Source organism: Epinephelus moara, chromosome 13 (genome assembly GCF_006386435.1).
Source record: "Epinephelus moara isolate mb chromosome 13, YSFRI_EMoa_1.0, whole genome shotgun sequence".
Lineage (NCBI taxonomy): Eukaryota > Metazoa > Chordata > Actinopteri > Perciformes > Serranidae > Epinephelus > Epinephelus moara.
The window spans coordinates 16572039-16594410 of NC_065518.1; the positions used below are offsets into that span (position 1 = coordinate 16572039).

Below are 22372 nucleotides of genomic sequence, written 5' to 3' on the forward strand. Positions count from 1 at the left end.
CAACTGGATGAGCTGAGCAAAAAGAGCAGTTTATTCTATATCATTCTTAAATATGCTGAGATTTCTTTTTCAGGGAAAAACCTCTCTAAATGTATTTGTTACAAAATATTTATGGGGCAATGACCAAACTGATGTTGAGGTTGACTGATGTTGTGTTGCAGTTCCCCTCTGTGAAAACTGGAGGGCAGTAAAGATTCAGTTCAGCTGAAGGACTGACCCACACTCGTCTCTGTCAGCCTTTCACTGTCACAAAGCACAACTCATATCAAACTGGTTTCTTGAACATGACAATGAGTTCACTGTACTCCAGTGGCCTCCACAGTCACCAGCCACCATTTTAATAACTCGGCATCAGAGCTAACAGGATGTGAGTGCTTCTGTGACTTCCTCTACAGACTAAAGGCTGCAAAAAACTGTTGGGGAACTGTGTCCGACTTCACCGCGGCTCTCTGTCACCTCCTCCTGCAGCCGCCTGATCTCATCCACTTCCCAAGCGAGCCCAGTGAGTTGGCTTCTTGGCTCAGCCTCTGACGTCCCACTCTCCGGCCATCTGATTGGCTGTCACACTGCATCACATGACGGACGAATCCAGGAAGTATTTTGGTTACACAAGGCGGAAGCGTATATTTTATTGAACCTGAAAGTGTTTTAGGAGAAAACGTTGCGAAAGAGGACCAATACGGTTATAACTTACTATCCACAGGGCGGAGTGGATATTGTTTGTCGTTGTTGGTAAGAACACCAGCGTGTTTATTATTTCATTACGGTGGTTTTGCTTGTTAGCCGAGGTTAGCATTGCTAGCGAGCGTTAGCCTCGCAGCTAACTCACAGCTTGGTTTGTTTTTATCTGGTTATTCGGTCAAAGTTAACGCCGGCAGGTGTTGTGGTGTAATCAGTTCAGCTGGAGGTTGGTAATGTCGTCTTTTAAACTTAAAGAAATATATATTTGCTGGACTCATTTCATTAGAGTGTGATATTGACTCCAAAATATGTTGATGTAATATAATAAAAACAGTTTCCAGTCAGTTATGATAAACTTTTAAACCCATTTAAGTAACTGATCTTTCATAAACTAGTTATTCCCGTTTTCTATCTGTGCACAGTCAGCGTTGTGTGGGGACTTGACCATCTAACTCGTAGCTGTTAACGTTTTAAAACATTTTTACTAATAGGCAGTGGTGAAAAGTATATTTATCTAAGTACTTAAGTGCTTTTACTTGACTTGAGTATTTCTATTTTCTGCTGCTTTATACTTAGACTTCACTACATTTCAGAGGAAAATTCCACCACATGTATCTGACAGCTTTAGTTACTGCAAAGCAAAATATAATAAGACAATAAATTCTGACATTTATCTGATAAATTATGATTCAAGACTTTTACTTGTGAGTATTTTAACACTATGCTACTGCTACTTTTACTTAAGAAAACGTATATTATCCACCACTGCTTGTACGGTTAGGTATTACGATATGTGACTGACGACAGCTTTCATGAAAAATTACATTTAAATTTCAACAAGGAAATAAAAATAAACAGGGCTGCAGACAACTAATATCTTAATTAAGTTCAATTCAATTTTATTTATAAAGCATAATATCACAAATCACATTTTGCCTCAGACAGCATCCCTTTGTGCTTCGACCCTCACAGCAAATAAAGAAAAACTCCCCAAAAAAGCCCCTTTAACGGTAGAAACCTCAGGAAGAGCAACTGAGGAGGGATCCCTCTTCCAGGACGGACAGACGTGCAATAGGTGTTGTACAGAACAGATCAACATGATAAATTAACAGTAATCCATATGACAAAATGAGACAAAAAGAGAGACAGAGAGAGAGAGAGATGCCGGACAGACAGTAATGACAATAGCTACAATAACATTGATTGTAGTAACAATATTATAGTAATTGTATTCTGGTAGCATATATGTTATAAGTAAACATTAGTATATGACAGTATATGTGTATGTGATAATAATAATCATATGTGTACAATAATAGTAGCTGTATGGCAATAATAACAGCAGTAGTAGTCGACGTCAGGCAGGACCACGACAGCAGTGTAACCGCGACCCACAATTAGAGGGAACCTGCGAGACAGTGGAGCACAAAGGCTCCGGAGAAGAAGTCGAGTTAGAGAGATGCAGTAACAGGACATGAATGTTAGCAAATGAAGAAGAACCAACTTTTCAGATTCTGAGGGAGAGAGAAGGGGCTCGGTGTGTCATAGGAGGTCTCCCCGGCAGACTAGGCCTATATCAGCCTAACGAGGGGCTGGTCCAAGACAAGCCTGCACCAGCCCTAACTATAAGCTTTATCAAAAAGGAAAGTCTTATGTCTCCTTTTAAATGTGGAGATGATGTCTGCCTCCTGGACCGAATGTGAGTATTGTGACTGGGAGGAGTGGATTCATTTAGACTAACATAGTCATCGTGACACAGCTAGGTTTCAGTGACACAGAATAAATCAATGTGATTATCTGATATCAATTTGTTTACTAAGACTGCTTTAGATGATACAGACCTGATATTTAAAAGTCCACATCTAATTATCCTGATTTGTTGTTTTTTTCACAGAAGAGGTGTTAATTTTTATTTGGTTTATATGTACAACTAGCTTCTTAAGAAAATAACTGTTCTTTCTCAGATTTTGTTCACTTTCGATGTTCTCATAAATAGATCCACTGATTTTCTATGTGTTTATTTTTCAAGGTAGACCTGGTCACTCCACTGCTGCCCACCTGATCCGGTTCTTCCCACCGGGAGTTTGGCTTCTGACCTTGCTCACCATCAGTGCCTCTGCATCCAAACTCAGCTTCTGTCTTTACACCCCTTTAACTTGTAGTTTCAGCACATCTCATCCGTAACAGCCTCCGTCTGTGTCAATGGCTGGGCGCGGTGGAGGATCGACCAGGCCAAATGGTGCCGCAGCAGCAAACAAAATCTGCCAATTCAAACTGGTGCTGCTGGGGGAGTCGGCGGTGGGCAAGTCCAGCTTAGTGCTGCGCTTTGTCAAAGGCCAGTTTCATGAGTTCCAGGAGAGCACCATCGGAGGTAAGAGACAAATATATGTTTGTAGAGTTCTGGAGGAGTGGATTGAGAGGTAGATTGTGATGTTGTTTGTTTGTAAGTAATGAATATTGAATATATGAATATGAATATATACCTAATAAAGGTTAACGTATTATAAAGATGTTTTCATTTACTGAAAAAGGCCAAAGTTCTCAAAATTTAACACAAGCAGCTGTTCGAGAACTTTGTTTAAATACAGCGCTGTCTCCTAGAATTTATGTTTGTTTACAACTAATTGAAACATGAAATACATTTTGAGGTAAAACATAATGCCAGAATAAGGTTTTCTGTGAACCTAATATGGAAATGTTGCTAATTAACGTACCTGGCAAGCCAAAAAAATGTTGATGCTGAGCGTATTTTTAGTTGTTTTCCACCTTGCAATTAGGGCTGCCCCCTAATAGTTGATCAAATGTAAGTCAATCTTTGGTGTTACTAGTGTGTGGGAACCTTTGAGCATTCTTTGCTGCTGATATGAACAGGATCTATCAGTAGGATGGGCAGGTACATGGTCCTTAAACATTATCATCCCACTGATCTGTGTTTGTCCTGTTCCCCTCAGCTGCCTTCCTCACTCAGACTGTCTGTCTTGACGACACCACTGTGAAGTTTGAGATCTGGGACACAGCAGGTCAGGAGCGTTACCACAGCCTGGCTCCGATGTACTACAGAGGTGCCCAGGCGGCCATCGTGGTCTACGACATTACCAACACAGTAGGTTTCACCTGCAGGGCAGCATCAACTTATCAGTCAGTAGCAACATGATGAACTCTTGCTTTTGATGTTACAGTCAAATACATCAGTTTAAAGCTAAACTATGTTGATAATCAGAGGTAATTGTGATATTTAGAATATGTTATGGAGGTGTGTTGGATTTGTTTGGAGGCAGTTTTACAGAGTAGAGCAATACTGCAAGACAAGACACACTCCAATTTTAGGTCATTTCAGTCTAAAGTTAGACCTGTGGGCGTTCAGACCTGTGGGTGTTTTGACGTCACACAGAAGTGTACACACTGTAAGTGACAATGTTCCACCTTGGTGAAAGCTATAGTTGGTAAAAATATGTCTATGCTATATTTGATGACACTCTCTAATCCTAACAGGAGACAGGTAATCTGTCTGTCTGCCACTTCCCAGTGCAGAGGTCAGCAATCTTTACTGTTTAAAGAGCCAATTTTTGAGCATGAAAAACACATCTGTGTTGAGCTGCAAAACATATTTAAGCCTTATGATGAAGGAAACACAGCCTACTAAGTCTAGATTATCTTATCAGTGTTACCAATAGGTCTAAATGAGCTTTCATTTATATGTTTAACGACAAGGTGGCCACTCTGCAGTGAGCTGTTTATGATTATTTGATGCTTAAACTTTGCAGCGTTGGTGGTAAAAGCAAACAAATCTGACATATGGCAGAAAATATTTGGTTAACGTGACCTCTGGTACGACGTTTCAGCAAATACAACAAAAAGTACATTTTTTAAAAGTTACCAGCTGTAACTTTAAATATAGTTGATGTGTGAATAAACTACTACTAATAAAGTGTGTTGCTCGATCAGGATACTTTTGCACGAGCGAAGAACTGGGTGAAGGAGCTGCAGAGACAAGCCAGCCCCAACATAGTGATCGCTCTGGCTGGAAACAAGGCGGACATCGCAAACAAGAGAGCTGTGGACGTGCAGGTACGAAGATCAAATTGATTTCAGTTATTTAAAGCCTCATCCTGAGTCATATCAGTGCAGTTAATGTCTAATATTATCCTCAATGTCTAAATTATGTTCTCAGGAGGCACAAACATACGCTGATGACAACAGTCTACTCTTCATGGAGACGTCAGCCAAGACTGCCATGAACGTCAATGAGATTTTCATGGCTATTGGTAAGTACATCATTCAGTTGAGCCAAATGTTCCTTCCCAGTGCTCTCACAGATGAATATATCAGGCAACACTTTAGTTCTTTTGTGCAGCAAAGTTGAGTTACATATATATTTCAGAACTGACACAACACAGCTGATCTTTCCTGAATTGAGTGGTTCAGTGTTCGGTGTTTATTTTTTTGCTGTAAAAGAAGGGGCAGTAGAAAACTGTTTTTCGCCAGTGTCAAAAGTTTCAAGTAATGTTTAAATCTGCTATATTCAAACCTGTGTGATCCTGTCCCTGCAGCAAAGAAGCTACCAAAGAGCGATCCTCAGGGCGGAGCTGGACAAGGGGGGCGGACCAGGACAGGAGTGGATCTACAAGAAGCGGCTCCCCCGAGCCGTAGCAGCCAGTGCTGCGGCGGCGGCAATTAGCAAGTACAACACAACGAACTTAGTGAGCGAGCCTTGAACATCGATGTAAGGACAGCACGTAGCTTAAAAAACCCAGAGAGGCAGGAGAGGGCAGAGCCACTCGCCAGCCCTGCACTTAAACTGAGATTACAAATGAGATTATCTGGATCCTCTTTGATTAAAGGAACATTTTTTAAAGAATCATAAGCTAGAGGGAATTACCAAGATCCCTCACTCTTTCTCTGTCTCTCCCCTGTGTCTCTATCTACCTCCCTGCTCATCTTCAGCCTGTCTCAGTTGATTGAATTCTGTCTTAAATGATTTTTTTTGAAGGGTGATGTTGAGGTTGTTTGCCATTTTCCCTTTCTGTTTGAGCGTGTGTGTGTGTCCATGTTATGTATGTGTATGTATACAGTACATACACATACATGTACCATTGGCAGTTTTCTACTCTTGTCATTTCCCTCTACATTGATCATCATTATGAAAGAAACAAACACACAACTACTAATGCTGGAATTGCAAAACGACAGAGCAATTAATCCTAAAGGTTTTTGTCTCGTTGCAATTTAGACCACAGCAGTTTGTTCTTGTTAGGGACCCGGACATGACCAGTTGTGAGGAAAGCTCTGTGCTTATTGAAGCAGGTCGTGATTTGATAGGCTACACATCTGAAGATGTTTCCGAACTGTGCAACAAATGCAGTTGTTTGCATTCATTGTGTATTGATACCTGTAACACCACAGAGTTGTTAGCCTTTTTTTAAAAAGAAATGTGAAAATAACTTGTAAATCTAAAAAAAGTAATAAATAACATGCAAGATTCATTTTTGTTGGGAGTTGTTTTGCAGTGGGATGGTGTATGGAGGAGGATGAGTATTTGCATGTATGTTTTTAAGTCTGTTAGCAGTGCAGGAGGGACGAAGAAGCAGTGCGGCCTCCCGAAACAGGGTCTTTAGATTCATAACATCAAGACATTATTATTCCTGTGAATTTAATGTAAAAAAAGGGACTGTGAGATTATACACTCAGCAGTCTTTTTCTGTCTCTTAATACTTCATGTTAATTACCTTTTGGATTATAAATTGCAATTAGAAACACCACCAATGTAGATGTATTTTTAATGGCTTTCTTACTATACAGCTTAAAAATGAAAAGAAATCATTTAAAATATGTCAGCTGTGAGTATACTGTATAGCATGCATGTTTCCTATTGCTTTGTGGACTCCTGTTTTAAAGCCTCGAGTTTGGCATTTCAGCTGGTGCCATCTTTTTTTTGGAGCCAGAAGTGACCGTATTTGGGTGAGAGGTTGGAGCTCTGGGGGAGTGAGGGGTTGATCGGACTGAGGGTGCTTTCAGACCTAGGACGCATTCACACTGGCGCTATTTGGTCTGCTTTAAACGAACCCTGGGCCGCTTCCACAGATAGTTCGATTCGTTTGGAGTGGTGTGAACGCTCATTTGAACCCTGGTAAGCTTAAAAACTGGGGGTCTCGGTTCACTTGCAAGTGAACCCTGGTGCGGTTTGCTTACAGTGGGAAATGCAAACGGACTATCCAGCGATCCAAAGAGATGAAGTGACGTCGAGCCCACTGCATTTTGTTGTTTGCTATTTTTGTGGTGACCAAGCCGGCTGAATCAGATGGATTTCCGTTTTCGGTCCTGGCCAATCAATGAGCTGGGTTTTTCTTCTTCCTCATGCTTTTTTTCTTCCTGGTCATTGGTCGTTTCTGGCAATACCGCCCCCAAACAAGCAGCTGTTGTAACTGCGTGACTTTGTCCAGGCGGTTTGGTACGCTTCAAAAAGTGCAGTGTGAAAGTGTACCGAACCAAATGAAGGTTAGAAATTTCTCAGCATTCCCTGCCAATCGAACCGAGTCCTCTGGACGATCCTGGTGTGAACGCACCCCTAGAGTCTGCTTGCTTTGATCCAAATCAGGGACTTATTTTGTTACAAAGTTGCATAATTGCCTAGAGTTGGTTTGTGTTCTCACGGCAGCATTTACAAGTGGACCAGATCAAATCCCTTGTGTGAGAAAGCTGCTCTTGATTGGTCAGAATTTCCATGAGGGAAAACTCCAGGAAGTAAACCAAACGTTAAAGAAGAGTACACTTAGAGTTTGTTTGTAACCAGACCGAGACCACCTCTTCAAGAAGGTCTCGGTCCAAAGCACCCTTAGGGAATTTCTTCTGGCATCCTCTTCTTCTTAAATCTGGCACAAACGTCAACTCCGACTCAACGATGAACTGACTAGGATTTGGTGGTGGAAGGCCAAAGGTCAAGGTCACTGTGACCTCACAAAACATGCTTCTGACCATAACTAAAGAATTCATACACTTATTATTATGACAAAACTTAACACAAATGTCTAACAGGATAAAATAATGAAGTGATGACATTTTATATCCCAAAGGCCAAAGTCACTGTGACATCATAATGTTTTGCAGAAATACTTTTCCTGCCATTACTCGTCGTCATATCACAGGAACAGAAGGGGAGACATTTGGTTAGATACTGAATTGGTGACACTTATCTTGAAACTGTGCTCATTGTATAGATCATGTGCTGTCAAGGGATGATGTGTGTGAAGCATCCATGTTTTTACCAACATGGATATAAACTGTAAGTTAACTTGACTGGTTCAAGGAGGCATACAACCATGAGGCAGTAATTCAAGTTTCCACAGATTATCGGTCTCATTAGTGCTGTGTGAATATAGTGACAGTTTCAGCAAATGTGACAAAAGTTATTTTTAATGCAGCAGTAATATTAATCCCAAAACCCAATAAAAAATATTACTTTTTTAGTACTTTTAATACTTCAAGTTCATTTTCCGGATAACACTAACATACTTTTACTGAAATAAAAATTTGAATTCAGGAATTCTACATGCAGTGGAGTATTTTGACATATTCGTATTAGTACATTTACTTGAGTAAGGGATCTGAATTCTTCTGCCACTGCCTGACTCACTTTTTCTGAACTCCCAGAAGATAACGTGGCTTTAGCAGTCCTAGATACATCAGCTTCAAGACTGAATCTATATTGATCCCGATCAAAGAAATTTCTGTCCCTTGTTTTAAATGTTATTTTCTAAATTTTATTTTATTTAATCCATATTTAACCAGGTAAGTCCTGCTGAGATCAACAGTCTCTTTTACAAGGGAGACCTGGACAAGACAGCAGCACACAAAATTACAGCCAAACAAGTACACAATAAAAAACATAAAGGATATACAGTAGACCCAACCGACTCTTTCATCCTTGTACTTATGAGAGCTTTCAAGTCAGGTAGAGAGACCAGTTCACGTAATTTCAAATCTTTTTGAAGGTGATTCCAAATAAGAGGAGCAGAACACATATAAGCTTTATTTCCCAGCTCAGTCCATGCGTGATTTGCAAAGCAAAAATGGTTTTAAAAATGAGTTGAAGTCTAAAATTTACATTTCTAAGCACCAGTAAACATTTTCAACCACTAGATGGCAGCATAACACTTTGATCTAGAGTCACTTGTCACAAATGGTTCCCTATTAAATGCATCAGTAGCCTGTAATTTAAACATGGTGCGTATTTCCAAAAAATAAAAAATGGAAGTAAAAGACACTAAATAGATATAGAATTACTGGGCAACTATTTCGACAATGGATTCAACGTCAAAGTCATTTTTTAAAGCCGAAATGTGCATGTGTGTGTGTTTGTGGTAAATCTGTTAAACTACTGTCATGTTTAAGTGAAGGAAAGTGCAAACTCTTACCCGCAGTTTCATAGCTTCAAGAAATGAAGCACACAGTCAGTTTTTGCATCTGTATTCATAGGCGTTTGTGCGTACGTGTGTGAAAGAGGACAGTATGTAGATCGACCATGCAAAAAGCCATTACAGGCAAAGTGAAAATGAAAAACGCTGTCTTGCAGAGGACTGGCAGAGTAGTGGTGTGCTTCGTTTGTGCTCACCTGATTATTCTGCAGCTCATTTTATAGCAGGGACTCTCTGGGTTAATGCAGCAGTTCACTTTGTTGTGATGAACGCTGCCCTTTTAATAGAGGTCCCTGAAGCTCTTTGAGGTTTTAAGTCTATTAGCTAAAGAAACTGTAGCATACATTAAATGGCATTCATGCAAATGAGGTGTTCTGAGTCTGTAAAGGTTTTAGAAGTGTCTTTGTTGCAGAGGTCTGAACGTTTGAGAATGCAGGGTACAGCTTGGAATAGTGGAAATTCACTGTCAATGTATTCAGCTGAAACTAGTCTAGTGCATAATGCAACCAATCCTCCCTGTATGAGCGAATGTTCAGTTATTGTTCAACCGTTTTGAGATGTGTTAACTTAAATAAGTATTTCGGGCTTTTAAAAAACTCAGCTCTTCATGCAGTACAAAGACGCAAATACTTGGTGCTACATGACCAGAGAAAACAGAGAAAAACAGCTGTGGCATTTGCTTTCCCTCAAGAGGTAGAAAACCTACAACTACCAGAATGCACTGTGCCACACTGGACTTATAAACAATACCGCTGGTAGGTGACGAAAGCGAGAAATAGGCAACACTAACAGAATCTTGGTTCATATTTGATCCGCTGCTTAATGAAGGTTCATTAGTACGGTTTTGAAAAAGTTTTGAAATTTTGTCCATTAAAATATGTGGGAACCCTGAACCTCATTTGCCTAAACCTAAGTAACTGACATTAAGTGCATAACTTTACTTTATGTAACTAGGCCATTCGAGGGACATGGTTCATTAGATATCATACAAACTGTTTTATGTGCATTTTTGTAAGATATATGTATGAACTGATGTATGAGGATATGTTGTGCTCTGTAACTGACATCAGTGAGTGTGTCCACTGACTTGGTGAAACTGTATTTTTAGCATTTAATCTTGTAATTGTCCCTTGTAGACACAGTGGTTCCTGTTCAGCGAAAGTTACTTAGTGGACTCATTAATGTTTTTCTCAGACACAGAAGATATTAATGGAGGAAAATGTTTGCTTTTAAAGATTTTAAAGGTGCAGCAGATTAAAGTCCACTCAATTGTTCTGACCCTCCATGTGAATGTATAAAAAAACAAAAAAATTACAACCATGTAAAGATTTTTACACCAGGAAATTGTGTAAACTGTCTTTTAGGCTGACAACCCTGCTATTGTGGTTTTGATGCCTCAAACCTAACATTAAATCCACTTTTAAAGCCATTTGAGCACACGCACGCGCACACACACACACACACAGAGGCACAAACTCGCCTCGGAGACAGGCCCCGTCTCTGCCAAAAAGCAGGCGGCCGCTCTGTTCACAGTAAATGATTTCTCATTTGTTGAGCTGTCAATCAAGATGTGTTCTGTCAGAAAAGAAACTCATTTCATACTTGGCCTCTGTGAATCATAATGGTGTGAAAGCTGGACTGAAATTGACTGCGTTTAGAGGACGAGATTTGCAGAATAAAGGAAATGTGCCTTGAAAATAAATGCAACCTTTCACGCGTTCACATGATTTGTTGTTTGTTTTTTATTTATGCAAGAAATGAAACAGGTAAAAAGGCCAAAACATAGTTTTAGCATGTTGTAATAACAATATGGATTTTCAGATTCTCCTGAGTTCTGTGTTCTGATGTGTTTTTTGCATGAGAACCCACCTGCCCAGTTTATAGCAAAAGAAAACAGTCAAACATGTCAAAATGCTCGCTCTGATGGACTTCCTCTATCTTCCTGGACAGAAAGAAATGTCATTAAATACCAAGGGCACAGGGACACGGTATCTCGATTGTGTTCTGTGGTTTGAGATTTCTGTTGATAGCGATCATATGTGTGATGTGGTACAATAATTGTCTCTTATCTAAAATTAAACATCTAACTGGGTTGCCACCAGATAGGATGCCGGTGAGGAGGGAACCAGAATAAAGCTCAATAAACAGCTGTTGAATCGACAGTAATTTAAAAAACATATGTTGCATTGTATCTGCCTGCGCTCTGTTTTACATTATATTCACACTGTATTGTAATATTTTTTAATAACTCTGCAGTTGAAGTGGTTTGTTCAGTGGCACAGTGAAGATAGGGCGTGTTTTCTTGGTTCCCCATACAAAAGAGTCAAATATTAAAGGAATAGTTGTGAGCATTTATGCTTGTACGGTGTCTGTGTCACTCTGCAGTTACACCTCCAAAACACTAGTTGGCAGCAGAGGTTTCTGTGAAGTGCTGTAAAGTTTGATGCAAAACACACATTAAACATGGCTTAATAGTACACAAATCAGCTTCACTATAACTCGCAGCATTCACAGACAAACACTTGTCTTTATCTGGACACATTTTCCCCACAAATACAACATGCTAATGTTATTAGCACAAGCCTATGGCATTTTACATTGTATAAATTAGCCTAGCAGCTAGCGATCTTTTCATCTACTCATGTAAAACCAGGGACAACAGCAACATTTAACAAAGGTAACGGTACATAATTTGGCTCCATTACAACTCACAAGATTCACTGACAAAGCAACTGTCTTATACTAAACACGTTTTCCAAACGAATATAACATGCTAACGTTATTAGCACAAGCCTATGGCATTTTACATTGTATAAATTAGCCTAGCGACGAGCAGAATTTTCCTCTGCTCATACGAAACCTGGATAAATCCCGAAGTATAAATCCCTAAAGGATAAATCACACACAAGATCTAAAATGCTATTTTGTGGAGGCTTTGTTGTCTTCACAATTTGTTGTTCCTTATCTGTGAAATACAAAGCTTTGTTTCCACTGAGGGAAATAGTTTTCGGATAACAAAAATAGACAGGAGGTCTGCATCACCGCGACATGTAGTTACCTTCTGGGGAGGTGCACATCAGGCTACGGCATATTTACAGCGTACTGTATTGTGCTCTTACTACCACTAGATGACACAAAAGGTGTCCACCAACAAAGGAAAGGCAGAGGGGTCCCAGGACAGAGCCATACTGCCAAACATAAAACTGCAAATGGCGATTAAGTTTTCTTTGACTAGAGCTTTCCTGACTGAAATGTATTAATCAGAGAACTTTAGAGGTGCTGGTGGGCAGATTTTTTTTTTAAATTTATGTTACATTCATTTAGCTGACACTTTTCTTCAAAGTGACTTAAGGCCTTTACACACCAAGTCCACATTTTTCATCTGAAATTGTCGCACATTTAAAAATGAATAAGACCTCACATTGTGTCAATCACGTTTACACTCTGACTCTGAAACTTTCATCCACCAATGAAGTTCTGTTAACCTATGGGGCACATCTGCAACAAGAGAGAGGAACTCAGATAGGATACTTTCAGCAGGTCAGATTGTAATATTCAAGTCAAGTCAGCTTTATCTGTGTAGCACTTTAAACGCAAAATCATTACTGTTATTATTGCACCTATAGCAAAAAAACAACTACAGTATCCTTGTTGTTTTTATACTGTCACCACATTATGACAGTAACAGCAGCAAAGACAATCACATGATGCATAATTAAGGGCCAGTGAGTAAAAGTGTGTTTTAAGATGACTTCAAAATCTCAGTGGTGGGGGAGAATCAGATGGAGGGAGGATGAGAATTCCAGAGTTTCAGGGCAGCGATAGCGAAAGCCCTGTCCCTGTAACACTTAGTCCTGGATCTCGGGACAGACAGAGGTCTTTGGTCAGACGATCCCAGTTCTCTCACAGTGAGATATGGGGAGAGGAGCTCTATGATGTAAGAGTGGGTGAGGTCAGTGTGGTGACAGAGAGCGAGGACAGCTCAGCCCCTTCAGGTAGCTGCGTACCAAATGCCAGACGTGGGCAGAGAGAGGTGACAGATAGGGATGAAGGATCAGTGGAGAAAAGCAAGGGAGCAAATGTGTCCCTCTATTTTGCCTTGGCTTGTGAATTTCCGCAACGAATAGAACAAACGCCTTGGATTCTATCTATCTATACGTGTACATACATACATACATATGAGGATGGTATGACTCCTCTCATCTCACGCTCAGCAGCTGTTTCCTTTTGTTTGCAGGCTTAATGCTACACAAAGATATCCTGCAGCAAACAAATACATGTATTTCCAAATATGAATATAACTTCATATGCGTATAAACATCTACAGAACAAAACAGTACCGCTGACTGGGAGGAGACTCTTTGCAGCCTTACACCCTTCTTAGGATCAAGAGGATTATACAATATATATACATGTATGTACATATGTGTGTATAAATGTCTAGATGAGTATGTGTGTATGGAATTTAGAAATCTATTGATTTCCTGTGATCTTACACTTTGCTCACACTGCAAGATTTTCAGCATTTTTATTTTGTCATAGATGTCTATTCATGATTTTTTTTTTTTTTCTTAACAAGGCCTTCAAATCTGTGAAGATCCAGAGGAAAAAAAACAAATCTAAAATGTTACAAGGACTCTCCTGGAGTTTGAAAAGCATTCAGCCTTCATAATAGTGACTCACACACCCCAAAAAAAATCTGAATGACTCCAGTTGGTGAAATTCAATAGCAGTGTTTCAGATTTTGTTGTCTTCTCTTTGGTGCTTTCTCTTCAAGGAATCATCTCGAGCATTGTTCTATTACTGAGAAAACTCAAGTGGAGTTCAAGGACAGAGGGGGGCGATAGAAAAATGATACACACTCAGGGAGCACATCCTACCCAGGATGCATTGTGATCTTTGATCACTTTCATTAGTCACCTTCCCAAGAAGCTTGTCGTCGTTCTTTCTTGGTTGGTAATTGTGAGAGACTAAAGAGTGACTGTGTTGTTCAGGTAGTCCGTCACACTTTTTTTTCACTCTGAAAATGTCCATACATGATGTAGGTTCCTGTTGTTCAGCGTCCAAGAGCAGTGATGATGAGCTTTGGGACAAGTTGCCTTTCAAAGTAACAGAGAAGGTCAGGCAAAGTCATGTCGATAAACAAGCTACGGTTTAGATAATGTGAATAAATTAATCATTTAAATACAGATATTATTTGTAACAGTGATCAAATCCCTCTTCTAAAATGACTGACTGGAATTTACCCAATAAATGTACAAAAACAAGAAGATATTTGCTGATTAATCACTTACATGATCTCATCACAGGTTATCAGAGGTCATGGAAATTAAAACTCACATCTTATTTGGTAATTTTCTTTAATATTTTACCCACAATTCATACCATACATGTTCTATTTTCACATCAAAATTTTCTTTTCATACACATTTATTAGAAAGCTTTTTGTGTATGAATCATTAACATTAAACTTCAGACAGAAAATGTTCTTAAATTATCATTTTATTGTTAATTTTCACTGACTTGAGTAATGATGAGAAAAACAAACCATTAGTAGCTTCGAGGAAAAAAGCAAAGAGAAATTAAAAAATAAAAGCAAAAATAAAGAAAAAAATCGAAAAAGAAATTAAAGTTTAAAAAAAATATCCAAAATACCCCAAACCACTTCAATTAAATACAAAAAAGAAAAGTCAAAAGCAAAGATTAAAACACCTCATAAATCCATTCAGAAGACTTTTGACTTTGGAGAAAGGACAGGACGATTTAGAAATGTCCATTTCATTATGTGTCATTTGTCATATTGAGCAGAAAGGATCCATTTTTCTTTCTTACCTTTAATTTATAGACGGCTGACGAGTCCATTATGTGATTTAAATTCAATTAAGACCAAAAATGTCTTCTGAGAAATAAGTGATGCCACATGCTACAGCCGCCGTAGCAGACCAATAACTAGATCTACTTTATGTTAAATTGAGTGAGGAGTTTATTATTGTAGTCACGCTCAGATACTCTTTACTGCAGAGGGTTACGATGTTCGAAGCTGTGAACTGCAGTCATTATCTGGCCCTGGCTCTTACAATGGTGCTATTCTTCTCTTCCTCGTTCTCGCTCCACCTTTATTTCTTTCAAAGTGCCATCTCAATCAAACTTTGAAGTCAGAAAACGTTGCCATAGTGACCGTGTTAAATGTGCGGCCGGGTTTCCTGATAATTTGGGGACCAGAGGAATAAAACTGTCCTTTAATGAAAGCACTCAAGATAATGATAGAGCCGAGCGTTGGTATTATCTTTGATGCTTGATTGGACTTCACGGATGTGGAGCAGCCAAATACACCTTATAGATCCAACCATAAAGGAACGCTTCAACCCCCAAATGACAGTTTGTGTATCAGTCACTCAGCTGGTTTCACACTGATTTTAGGAAGAAAACTGTTTCTAGCATGCCTTAGTGATAAACAAAGAACAGTCTCGATGAACTGAAGTCATAGTTGTCCGCAGTAAACAACAGCAAAACTGCTTATCCAAACATCCTTTATCTCAGTGAAGCAAAGATCATAGTCATCAAGTTTTTTGCAGTGTGCATCCAGGGACTAGTTTATGGGTGAGCGCAGCACAGGTGTTCTTCAACTCAGACTGAAGTGCAGAGGTAGGAATATGCAGGTACGGGAGGTATACTCACCCCTTTTTCTGGCTATTTACATTATAGACCCTTTTACTGTAAGTAAACAGTGTGACTTTTTTGGTGGGTGGGGCTTAGCTGGAGGCAAAATAATTCTCCACAGATGTTAGCCAGTGCTAGCTAGCAAGTTCTGTTAGCTTGTTTTAGACAATGGAGGAAGATGATACGAGTTGTTGTCGCATTTGGAAATATTCATTCTGAGTGTCGGAGCGCGCTCTGGAACAAACTGGACCGTTCGTAAATTCAGAGCGCTGCCGGAATGTACCATTGTCCAGAGCACCGCACTCTGGGTACTTAATTCATGTAGAAATATAACGCTCCGTTTCTTCGGCCAACAGCGCTCTCATTTTAGTGTAGAGCGTCAGACTGAATGTACGAACACACCATGTCAGGTCACTCACTCTCCAGGACCACGAGTGTTACTTGAATAAGTAAACACTGACCAACGGGACCAGACTGGCCCATCCGTATGCTCTCACTCAGTGGATGGATGATGTCACAGGATTGCTGAGGGTGGGATTGGTTGATTACAATGCCAATCTTACAAAGGAGGGGGACACTTGAACGGTTCGGAACTAACGTTAGCTAATGTGCGAAAAAGTTAACATTATGTAGAAATCCAATATTCCTCTTAAGACCTTCCCAGTTTCTGATGAGGTGGACATGATAACCCTTAATACACATAACATTAATCATCCCTACAACAGGAAATACTTTTTCCCTAACCTGATATGAAGTGTGCGCTGCACATGTGAGCATTTTTGATGATCGCCATTGTCCAGTCCTTTCATCTTCTTGCTTGTATTCACAGTTGTCTTTGTTTTTGTTGACGGGCAGTGGCGTTTAGTTTCAAATTTATGTTTTGAGCCATGACTCCTTCTATTCTGGCTCCCAATAACACAACAAGACCACATTTTAAGACTCCTATGTAGCCTACAGCCCTGTGGTGGAGAGTCGTGTTTTGCCTCCAGCTAACAAACTGATGTCATTGTGACGTTGGCCCTAAATGGGTCTATGTCCACCTATCGGCCAAAAAGCCATTGGAATATATAGGAGAGTATACCCATTTCCTCCTTGGTAATCTACCCATCTACCTTGTAGTAGACCCACCTCATCAGCTACCACTACACCACTGATGGAAAAGGAAACTTTGACCCAGATATCCACTTGCTATATCGGATCTCCCTAAATATTGGCCGTTACCCCCAAGGCTTATCACTGTCTGACCGATAGCTGATGCGTTCCAAGATTGCTGAGCATATGACTTGATAAATGAGACCTGGATTATAATGCACGAGCTGTGTGAGAGTTAGACGAGATCCCCTATGACTTCAATTCATTACATTTTTTTGCATTCTTCGTTTGCCATGGAGGCACATGAGAAAAACAAAGATTTCTTCCCAAATTTAACACAACACAGGGTGAGTAATTGATATAGAAAGGATCATTTAGTGGGTGAACTTTCAACAATAGGAAGCTGAGTCCACTATTGTGGGAGCCTCCGGTCTGAGCTATCTTTGTGTGTTGCCTTCTTTTGTGTCCACACACACTAGCAGACGATTGACTTGATGAGCTGTGATATCTTACACCCTTGTCTCCGCTTGTATGAGCACACAAGCACATGTGCACCTTTATTTTTAGGGTGTCTGCTTGTGGCGGGGGTCAAGCAGGGTGCCAAAGGACTTCCATGAGAAGGACATAGCTCAAACTCCAAGTATGTTTCCACCAAGCATCCATCATTGTCCGGCTGACAGCTGACCCAGACACACACTACCACAGCAAATTCAGGCATGTGCCAGTGTCACTGTACTCCTGAGTTCATCTGCAGGCATCTGCTTTTGAACATAGCCCAACAATGTTAATGAGGGGCTCTAAAGGGGGCGGGAGTGGGAACTGATGGCTGCTGATAGACCCGCCCAAGCAAACAAACACGACCCAACAGTGGAGAGGATTTGACATGTCAGAGCGAGACAACATTTTCCTTTGACCCCTCCACCAATTCATCTCACTACAGGTGGCTCTTATGTGCTAGTAAGTTTTTAATAGACTTTGGGGATATACATTAGCATTGTTACAAGGCCGTAAAAATGCCAGTAGGTGTTTTACAAGGATTTAAAGTGAGGTCATGCAAAAATTTACTTTCGCTGGACGGAATGAGCAAATCATACAACAGCTAGATGTTTTCTTTACACCGCAATAAACCTTTAGGACAACAAAGGCAGGCAAATTTTGAAGGGATGTTCCACCAATTTTATGCACAAAGACCAGTTTCGTTGTCATGGGGAAGTAGGCCACTACTCAACCTGTTGTTGTCCTCTGTGACTCTGGAGGGGGGGAGAAAATAACCCTGATAATGGCCTTGGAGACTATGAATTCATACCACATTATCAGGAAGGCAGGTTCTAAATAAAACACTATCAACTTACATTATGGGATGTGTAGGACCAAATGCTTTAGGAGTCTGTCCCATAATGGGGACTTCAAAGTCAGGATATCTCGGCCCCTGCTGCTTCAGTTTTGACCTCTTTTTTCGTGAAAATATAAGGCCGTAGACACAGAAATTAGACAAAGACGTTAATGTTAGTTGAAAACACTCGTGAGCCATGTTTTTCTGGGGTATGGCAACAACGCAGAACTGCAGTACACAGTAAAACTAGAACCAGATGAAATAATAATGGTAATTTGTGAAGTTTATTGATGATTCGGATTACATTTGCTAATGATTGTTTTGAACAGCAGTGTTCCTCCCGTTATATATTATGATTACTGCCTTCTATCTGTGTCTTCCAAGTGGACAACTTGTTGTGGGAGTGCTGTAATAAATCACTGAAATACCCCTTTAATATCAGCTCTGTTTTTACAGCATCAAGTAGGCTAGAGATTGGCTGATAGCTTATTATTATTATTATACTTGGTTTGTTCATACAGTAAGAGAGCACAACAATTTAATGTCCCACTCAGTACATATTGCAGTCACAATGCTTATGTTGTGTGGTCATTGTTATTGAATTAATGGTCAATATCCAGTATGTCCGGCTCTACTCCTGGAAGCCTGCAATGTCTTATTATGTTACCTGAGTGGCCATGTTAAAGAAACATTCATTCATCCGTTCATTTTCCCTAACTGCCTGTCCTGTTAGGGGTCGTGGAGGACTGGAGCCTATCCCAACTAACATTGGGCGAGAGGTGCGGTACACCCTGGACAGGTCACCAGACTATCACAGGGCTGACACATAGAGACAGACAACCATTCACACTCACATTCACACCTACGGACAATTTAGGCCGCATTCACACCAGGATAGTCCGGGGGACTCAATTCGATTGGGCGGGGAATGCCAAAAAATTTCACACCTTCATTTGGTTTGGTTCACTTTCACACTGCACTTTTTAAAGCGGACCAAACCGCCTGGACAACGTCACACAGTTACAACAGCTGCTCGTTTGGGGCGGTATTGCCCGAAACGACCACTGACGAGGAACAAAGAAAGCATGAGGAAGAAGAAAAGGCGGTTCATTGATTGGCCACAAGCAACTGCGATATATATATATATATATATATATATATATATATATGTATAGCTTGCCAAGGGCACTGAATGTGCAAGACCCGGCACTGCATTCACCTCCCCTCCATGGATTTTGCTTTGTCTATACTACATCCTTTGCTTTGAATGCCTAATAATGACGTACATGGGTTTACACTGAAGTTTGCTGGAAGCCCAGTGCGTCTCATACAGGCATTAAAGGGTGCACTTTGCATTGTTATCTGATGCTGAGGGCCGATGACCAAGCAGCGTTTTTTGATTAAGTAGCCTCCATACAGGTCTGACATAAACCCTCATACCTACATTGATGAAATGAGCCCTGCTAATTTCCTGAGCACTCCGAAGTCGTCGAAATCCAGTCTTGGGAGGTGACTTGTGGCATCAGAAACCAACAAAAAAGGTGTCCTTTAACATTGCGGCCGGTTGCCGTTATAGTTTAACCACATCCGGTGGCGTCAAGGTGAAACACAGCCGGACAAGGACAAAAGTAAGGCTGTGAAAGTCCAAGTGGGGCGGACGGGAGGGGTGGTGGATGGGTCCAACAGACACCAACCTTCACCCGAGAGAGCGGTGTTCGCTTCCCATAAGATTCTAAAGCCAAACCCTGTTCTTTTTTCCTAAACCTAACCGCGTGTGTTAGTTGTTGAAGGGGAAAAAAACTCAATTCGCGTTGTTTTACCCATGTAGTGTGTCTTGAAAGAAGACAATGCATGTAACAAGCAGAACTTAACATGGTGTCCCAGAACATCAACAACCAACGCACCCAGGGTACCTTTTACGTCATATCTGGACATGGAAGGTCCATGACCAGACGTCAATTTGTGACGAGGTCGGAGTGAGAATGTGTTGGTTTCCCACATGAACAGATTTGAAGTGGGCCATCAGGATAATTTGGAGGTGGAGGCTGTGATTTCAGAGGTGCATGCTGGGTGGTTTGTCAGTCAAAGCGACCACTGACTGACTGAGTGAACAGACAACTAAAATGTAACTGGAGGAGCTGAACAGTTGGGCCATGGTGATGCACTAGTACTGCATCTTAAGTATTTTAAATATATCATATACATTAACACACAAATATAAGGTCTTTAAGTATTTTGTTATAAATTACATTTTTTTTCTGTCCAAAAAATAAAAACAAAATACTCAAAAGTGGTTAAAACACTGCCCATGTCTGAGTTTAAACAAATAGTCTTTTCTTATTTCGCAGGGTGCTACCTTTGCTTCAGCTCTGCTTCCTACACCGACTGATTTCATTTGTCCTCTCTCCCTCTCTCATCCTCACGCGCAACGATTTGGTATCTCGGTCGCGCAGGCGGCAGCAGTGGCACAGTCAGCGCGCGCACATTATCCGCGTGGTTTATCTCTTCTTGACTTGCTCGCGGGACTGAAACGCCTGCAGCTGAGCTCGCGCTGTAATCTGTGACAACTGGCAATGGACAGCAGCACCGGAGGAGCCGTGAAACCGTCTTACACAGGTAGGAAAACCGGTTTAATAAGCACATGTCGGAGCTGTTTCTGTTTGTCAGTGGCTTTAGAAACGTGCCGGCTGCTCTCGTGTGTCGACTTAATGTTTTAACAAATGTTTCTTCAGTGTGTGTCTCTCTGTCAGGGGGTCAAAATGCAGGTGTTTTGGCTAAAAGCTGTCACAAACCGGCAAACAGGCTGTTAGCTGTGTTTGTAATGCTACACAAGGGACAACAGTGTGTGTGCAGGTGTCTTACCTCTCTAATATTAACATTACATTTCCTCCTTATACTTGTGTTGTGACAGCTACTTTATTTTCTAGAAAAAAATAAGGTGCTTATACTGTAGCTCTTGAACCAACTTATTGTAAATGAGGAAGCTTCATGACATGACTTCTTTAAAATTAAGTTTGTTATCTTCACTTTAATTGCCAACATTTACTAAAGTAGTAAGTGTTTCAGTTGTTGTAGTGTTTTATTGACAGCTGAGGTGTTTCTGTTGATGAAGGTGATGTGTTCCTATGTACATTTTTGCTTGTGTGTGTGTGTGTGTGTGTGTGTGTGTGTGGTCGCTTATCTGTGTCAACTACCTGAAGTGTCTGCAAGAAGTTAGAGATGAGAGGGGGAGACAGAGATAATTAAAATAAGAGGCAATTTTACATGTGGGCCCTAAAAAAGAAAATTCATTATTTTTCACAGAGTATTTCCCTGTCTTTTATTTTTTTTATTCAGTTATTTAACATGTATTTAACCAGAAAAACCTCTTGAGATTAGGGACAGAATAAAAATGTAAAGCTCTAAAACAAGCAATATAAAATACAAAGTAAAAATACTGCAAAGAAAAGTCAAAATGTATGTTGGTACTAGTAATGAACCATAAAAATGCAGTAAATGGCAACTACACACGATTACAAAGCACAGCTAAGACACTCTGTGACATTGGCATATAGAAGATTGTGTGAAAAAATCCTGGAACAGTGGTTTAAAAAAGCAAAACAAGAAAAACTTTTTATTAAAGGTTCAGTGTGTAAGATTTAGGGGGATTTAGTGGTGCATAGCAGTGAGCATTGCAGATTGCAACCAGCTGAAACTTCTCCAGGTTTGATTTCCTTCAGCGTTGATTGTTCAGGACGTTTTTACCAGGAGTTGAAGTATCCACAGAGGTCTCTTCCTCTTCAAATCAAACAAACTAGGTGATTAAAACCGGAAAACACAGAATAAAGCAGTTTCATGTTACAAATCATTGCTTCTCTTAAGCTGTTTGGCACGTCACAGACGAGCTGCATGCTTGGTAGCTACTTACTAATGTGTTGTCACTGTATTTCTGATCCAGATGTTCAGGAGGTTTTTGCTGTGAGCTGAATTACACACAGAGGTCTCCTTCTCTTAAGAATAGACGGTCTTGGTGAAATAAACCAGTAAAAACACTGAATAAAGCAGATTCACATTGTAAATCACTGTTTCTCCAATGCCGTTTGGGATGTCGGAGATGGGCTGCTAGCCCATTGCCTACTAATGTGTGCTCCCCTTTTTTCTCTGATAACTTAAGATCCAGACGTTCAGGAGGTTTTTACTGTGAGCCGAATTATAT

General features: G+C 40.4%; 2 protein-coding genes across 4 annotated transcripts in view; both read left to right on the forward strand.

The window, feature by feature from the left end:
• Positions 1-569: 569 nt before the first annotated feature.
• On the forward strand, positions 570-6164 carry LOC126400142 (ras-related protein Rab-5C-like). 3 transcript variants are annotated; one of them, XM_050060652.1, is made up of 6 exons: positions 570-732; positions 2711-3052; positions 3633-3784; positions 4627-4749; positions 4853-4946; positions 5232-6164. In XM_050060652.1, exons 2-6 carry the CDS (start codon positions 2884-2886, stop codon positions 5357-5359), a joined length of 666 nt encoding a protein of 221 aa, XP_049916609.1. In that variant the 5' UTR covers positions 570-732; positions 2711-2883; the 3' UTR covers positions 5360-6164. The 3 variants fall into 3 exon arrangements, with proteins under 3 accessions (XP_049916609.1, XP_049916610.1, XP_049916611.1); XM_050060653.1 differs by having other exon boundaries at positions 2715-3052; XM_050060654.1 differs by lacking the exon at positions 570-732 and adding an exon at positions 887-907.
• A 14540-nt stretch (positions 6165-20704) lies between these two features.
• LOC126400140 (zinc finger protein 385C-like) overlaps positions 20705-22372 on the forward strand; it is a 133337-nt gene continuing 131669 nt past the window's right edge. Inside the window, exon 1 of the mRNA XM_050060649.1 lies at positions 20705-20793. Coding sequence (XP_049916606.1) covers positions 20751-20793 — 43 coding nt within the window. The 5' untranslated portion in view covers positions 20705-20750. The remainder of the gene's footprint in view (positions 20794-22372) is intronic.

What these genes read in the sequence shown, in the direction of transcription:
- LOC126400142 (XM_050060652.1), top strand. Translation starts at nt 2,884, where the DNA reads ATGGCTGGGCGCGGTGGAGGATCGACCAGGCCAAATGGTGCCGCAGCA. An exon ending in AGAGAGCTGTGGACGTGCAG is followed by an intron (nt 4,750 to 4,852) that starts GTACGAAGATCA and finishes TTATGTTCTCAG; the next exon opens with GAGGCACAAACATACGCTGA. An exon ending in TGAGATTTTCATGGCTATTG is followed by an intron (nt 4,947 to 5,231) that starts GTAAGTACATCA and finishes CTGTCCCTGCAG; the next exon opens with CAAAGAAGCTACCAAAGAGC.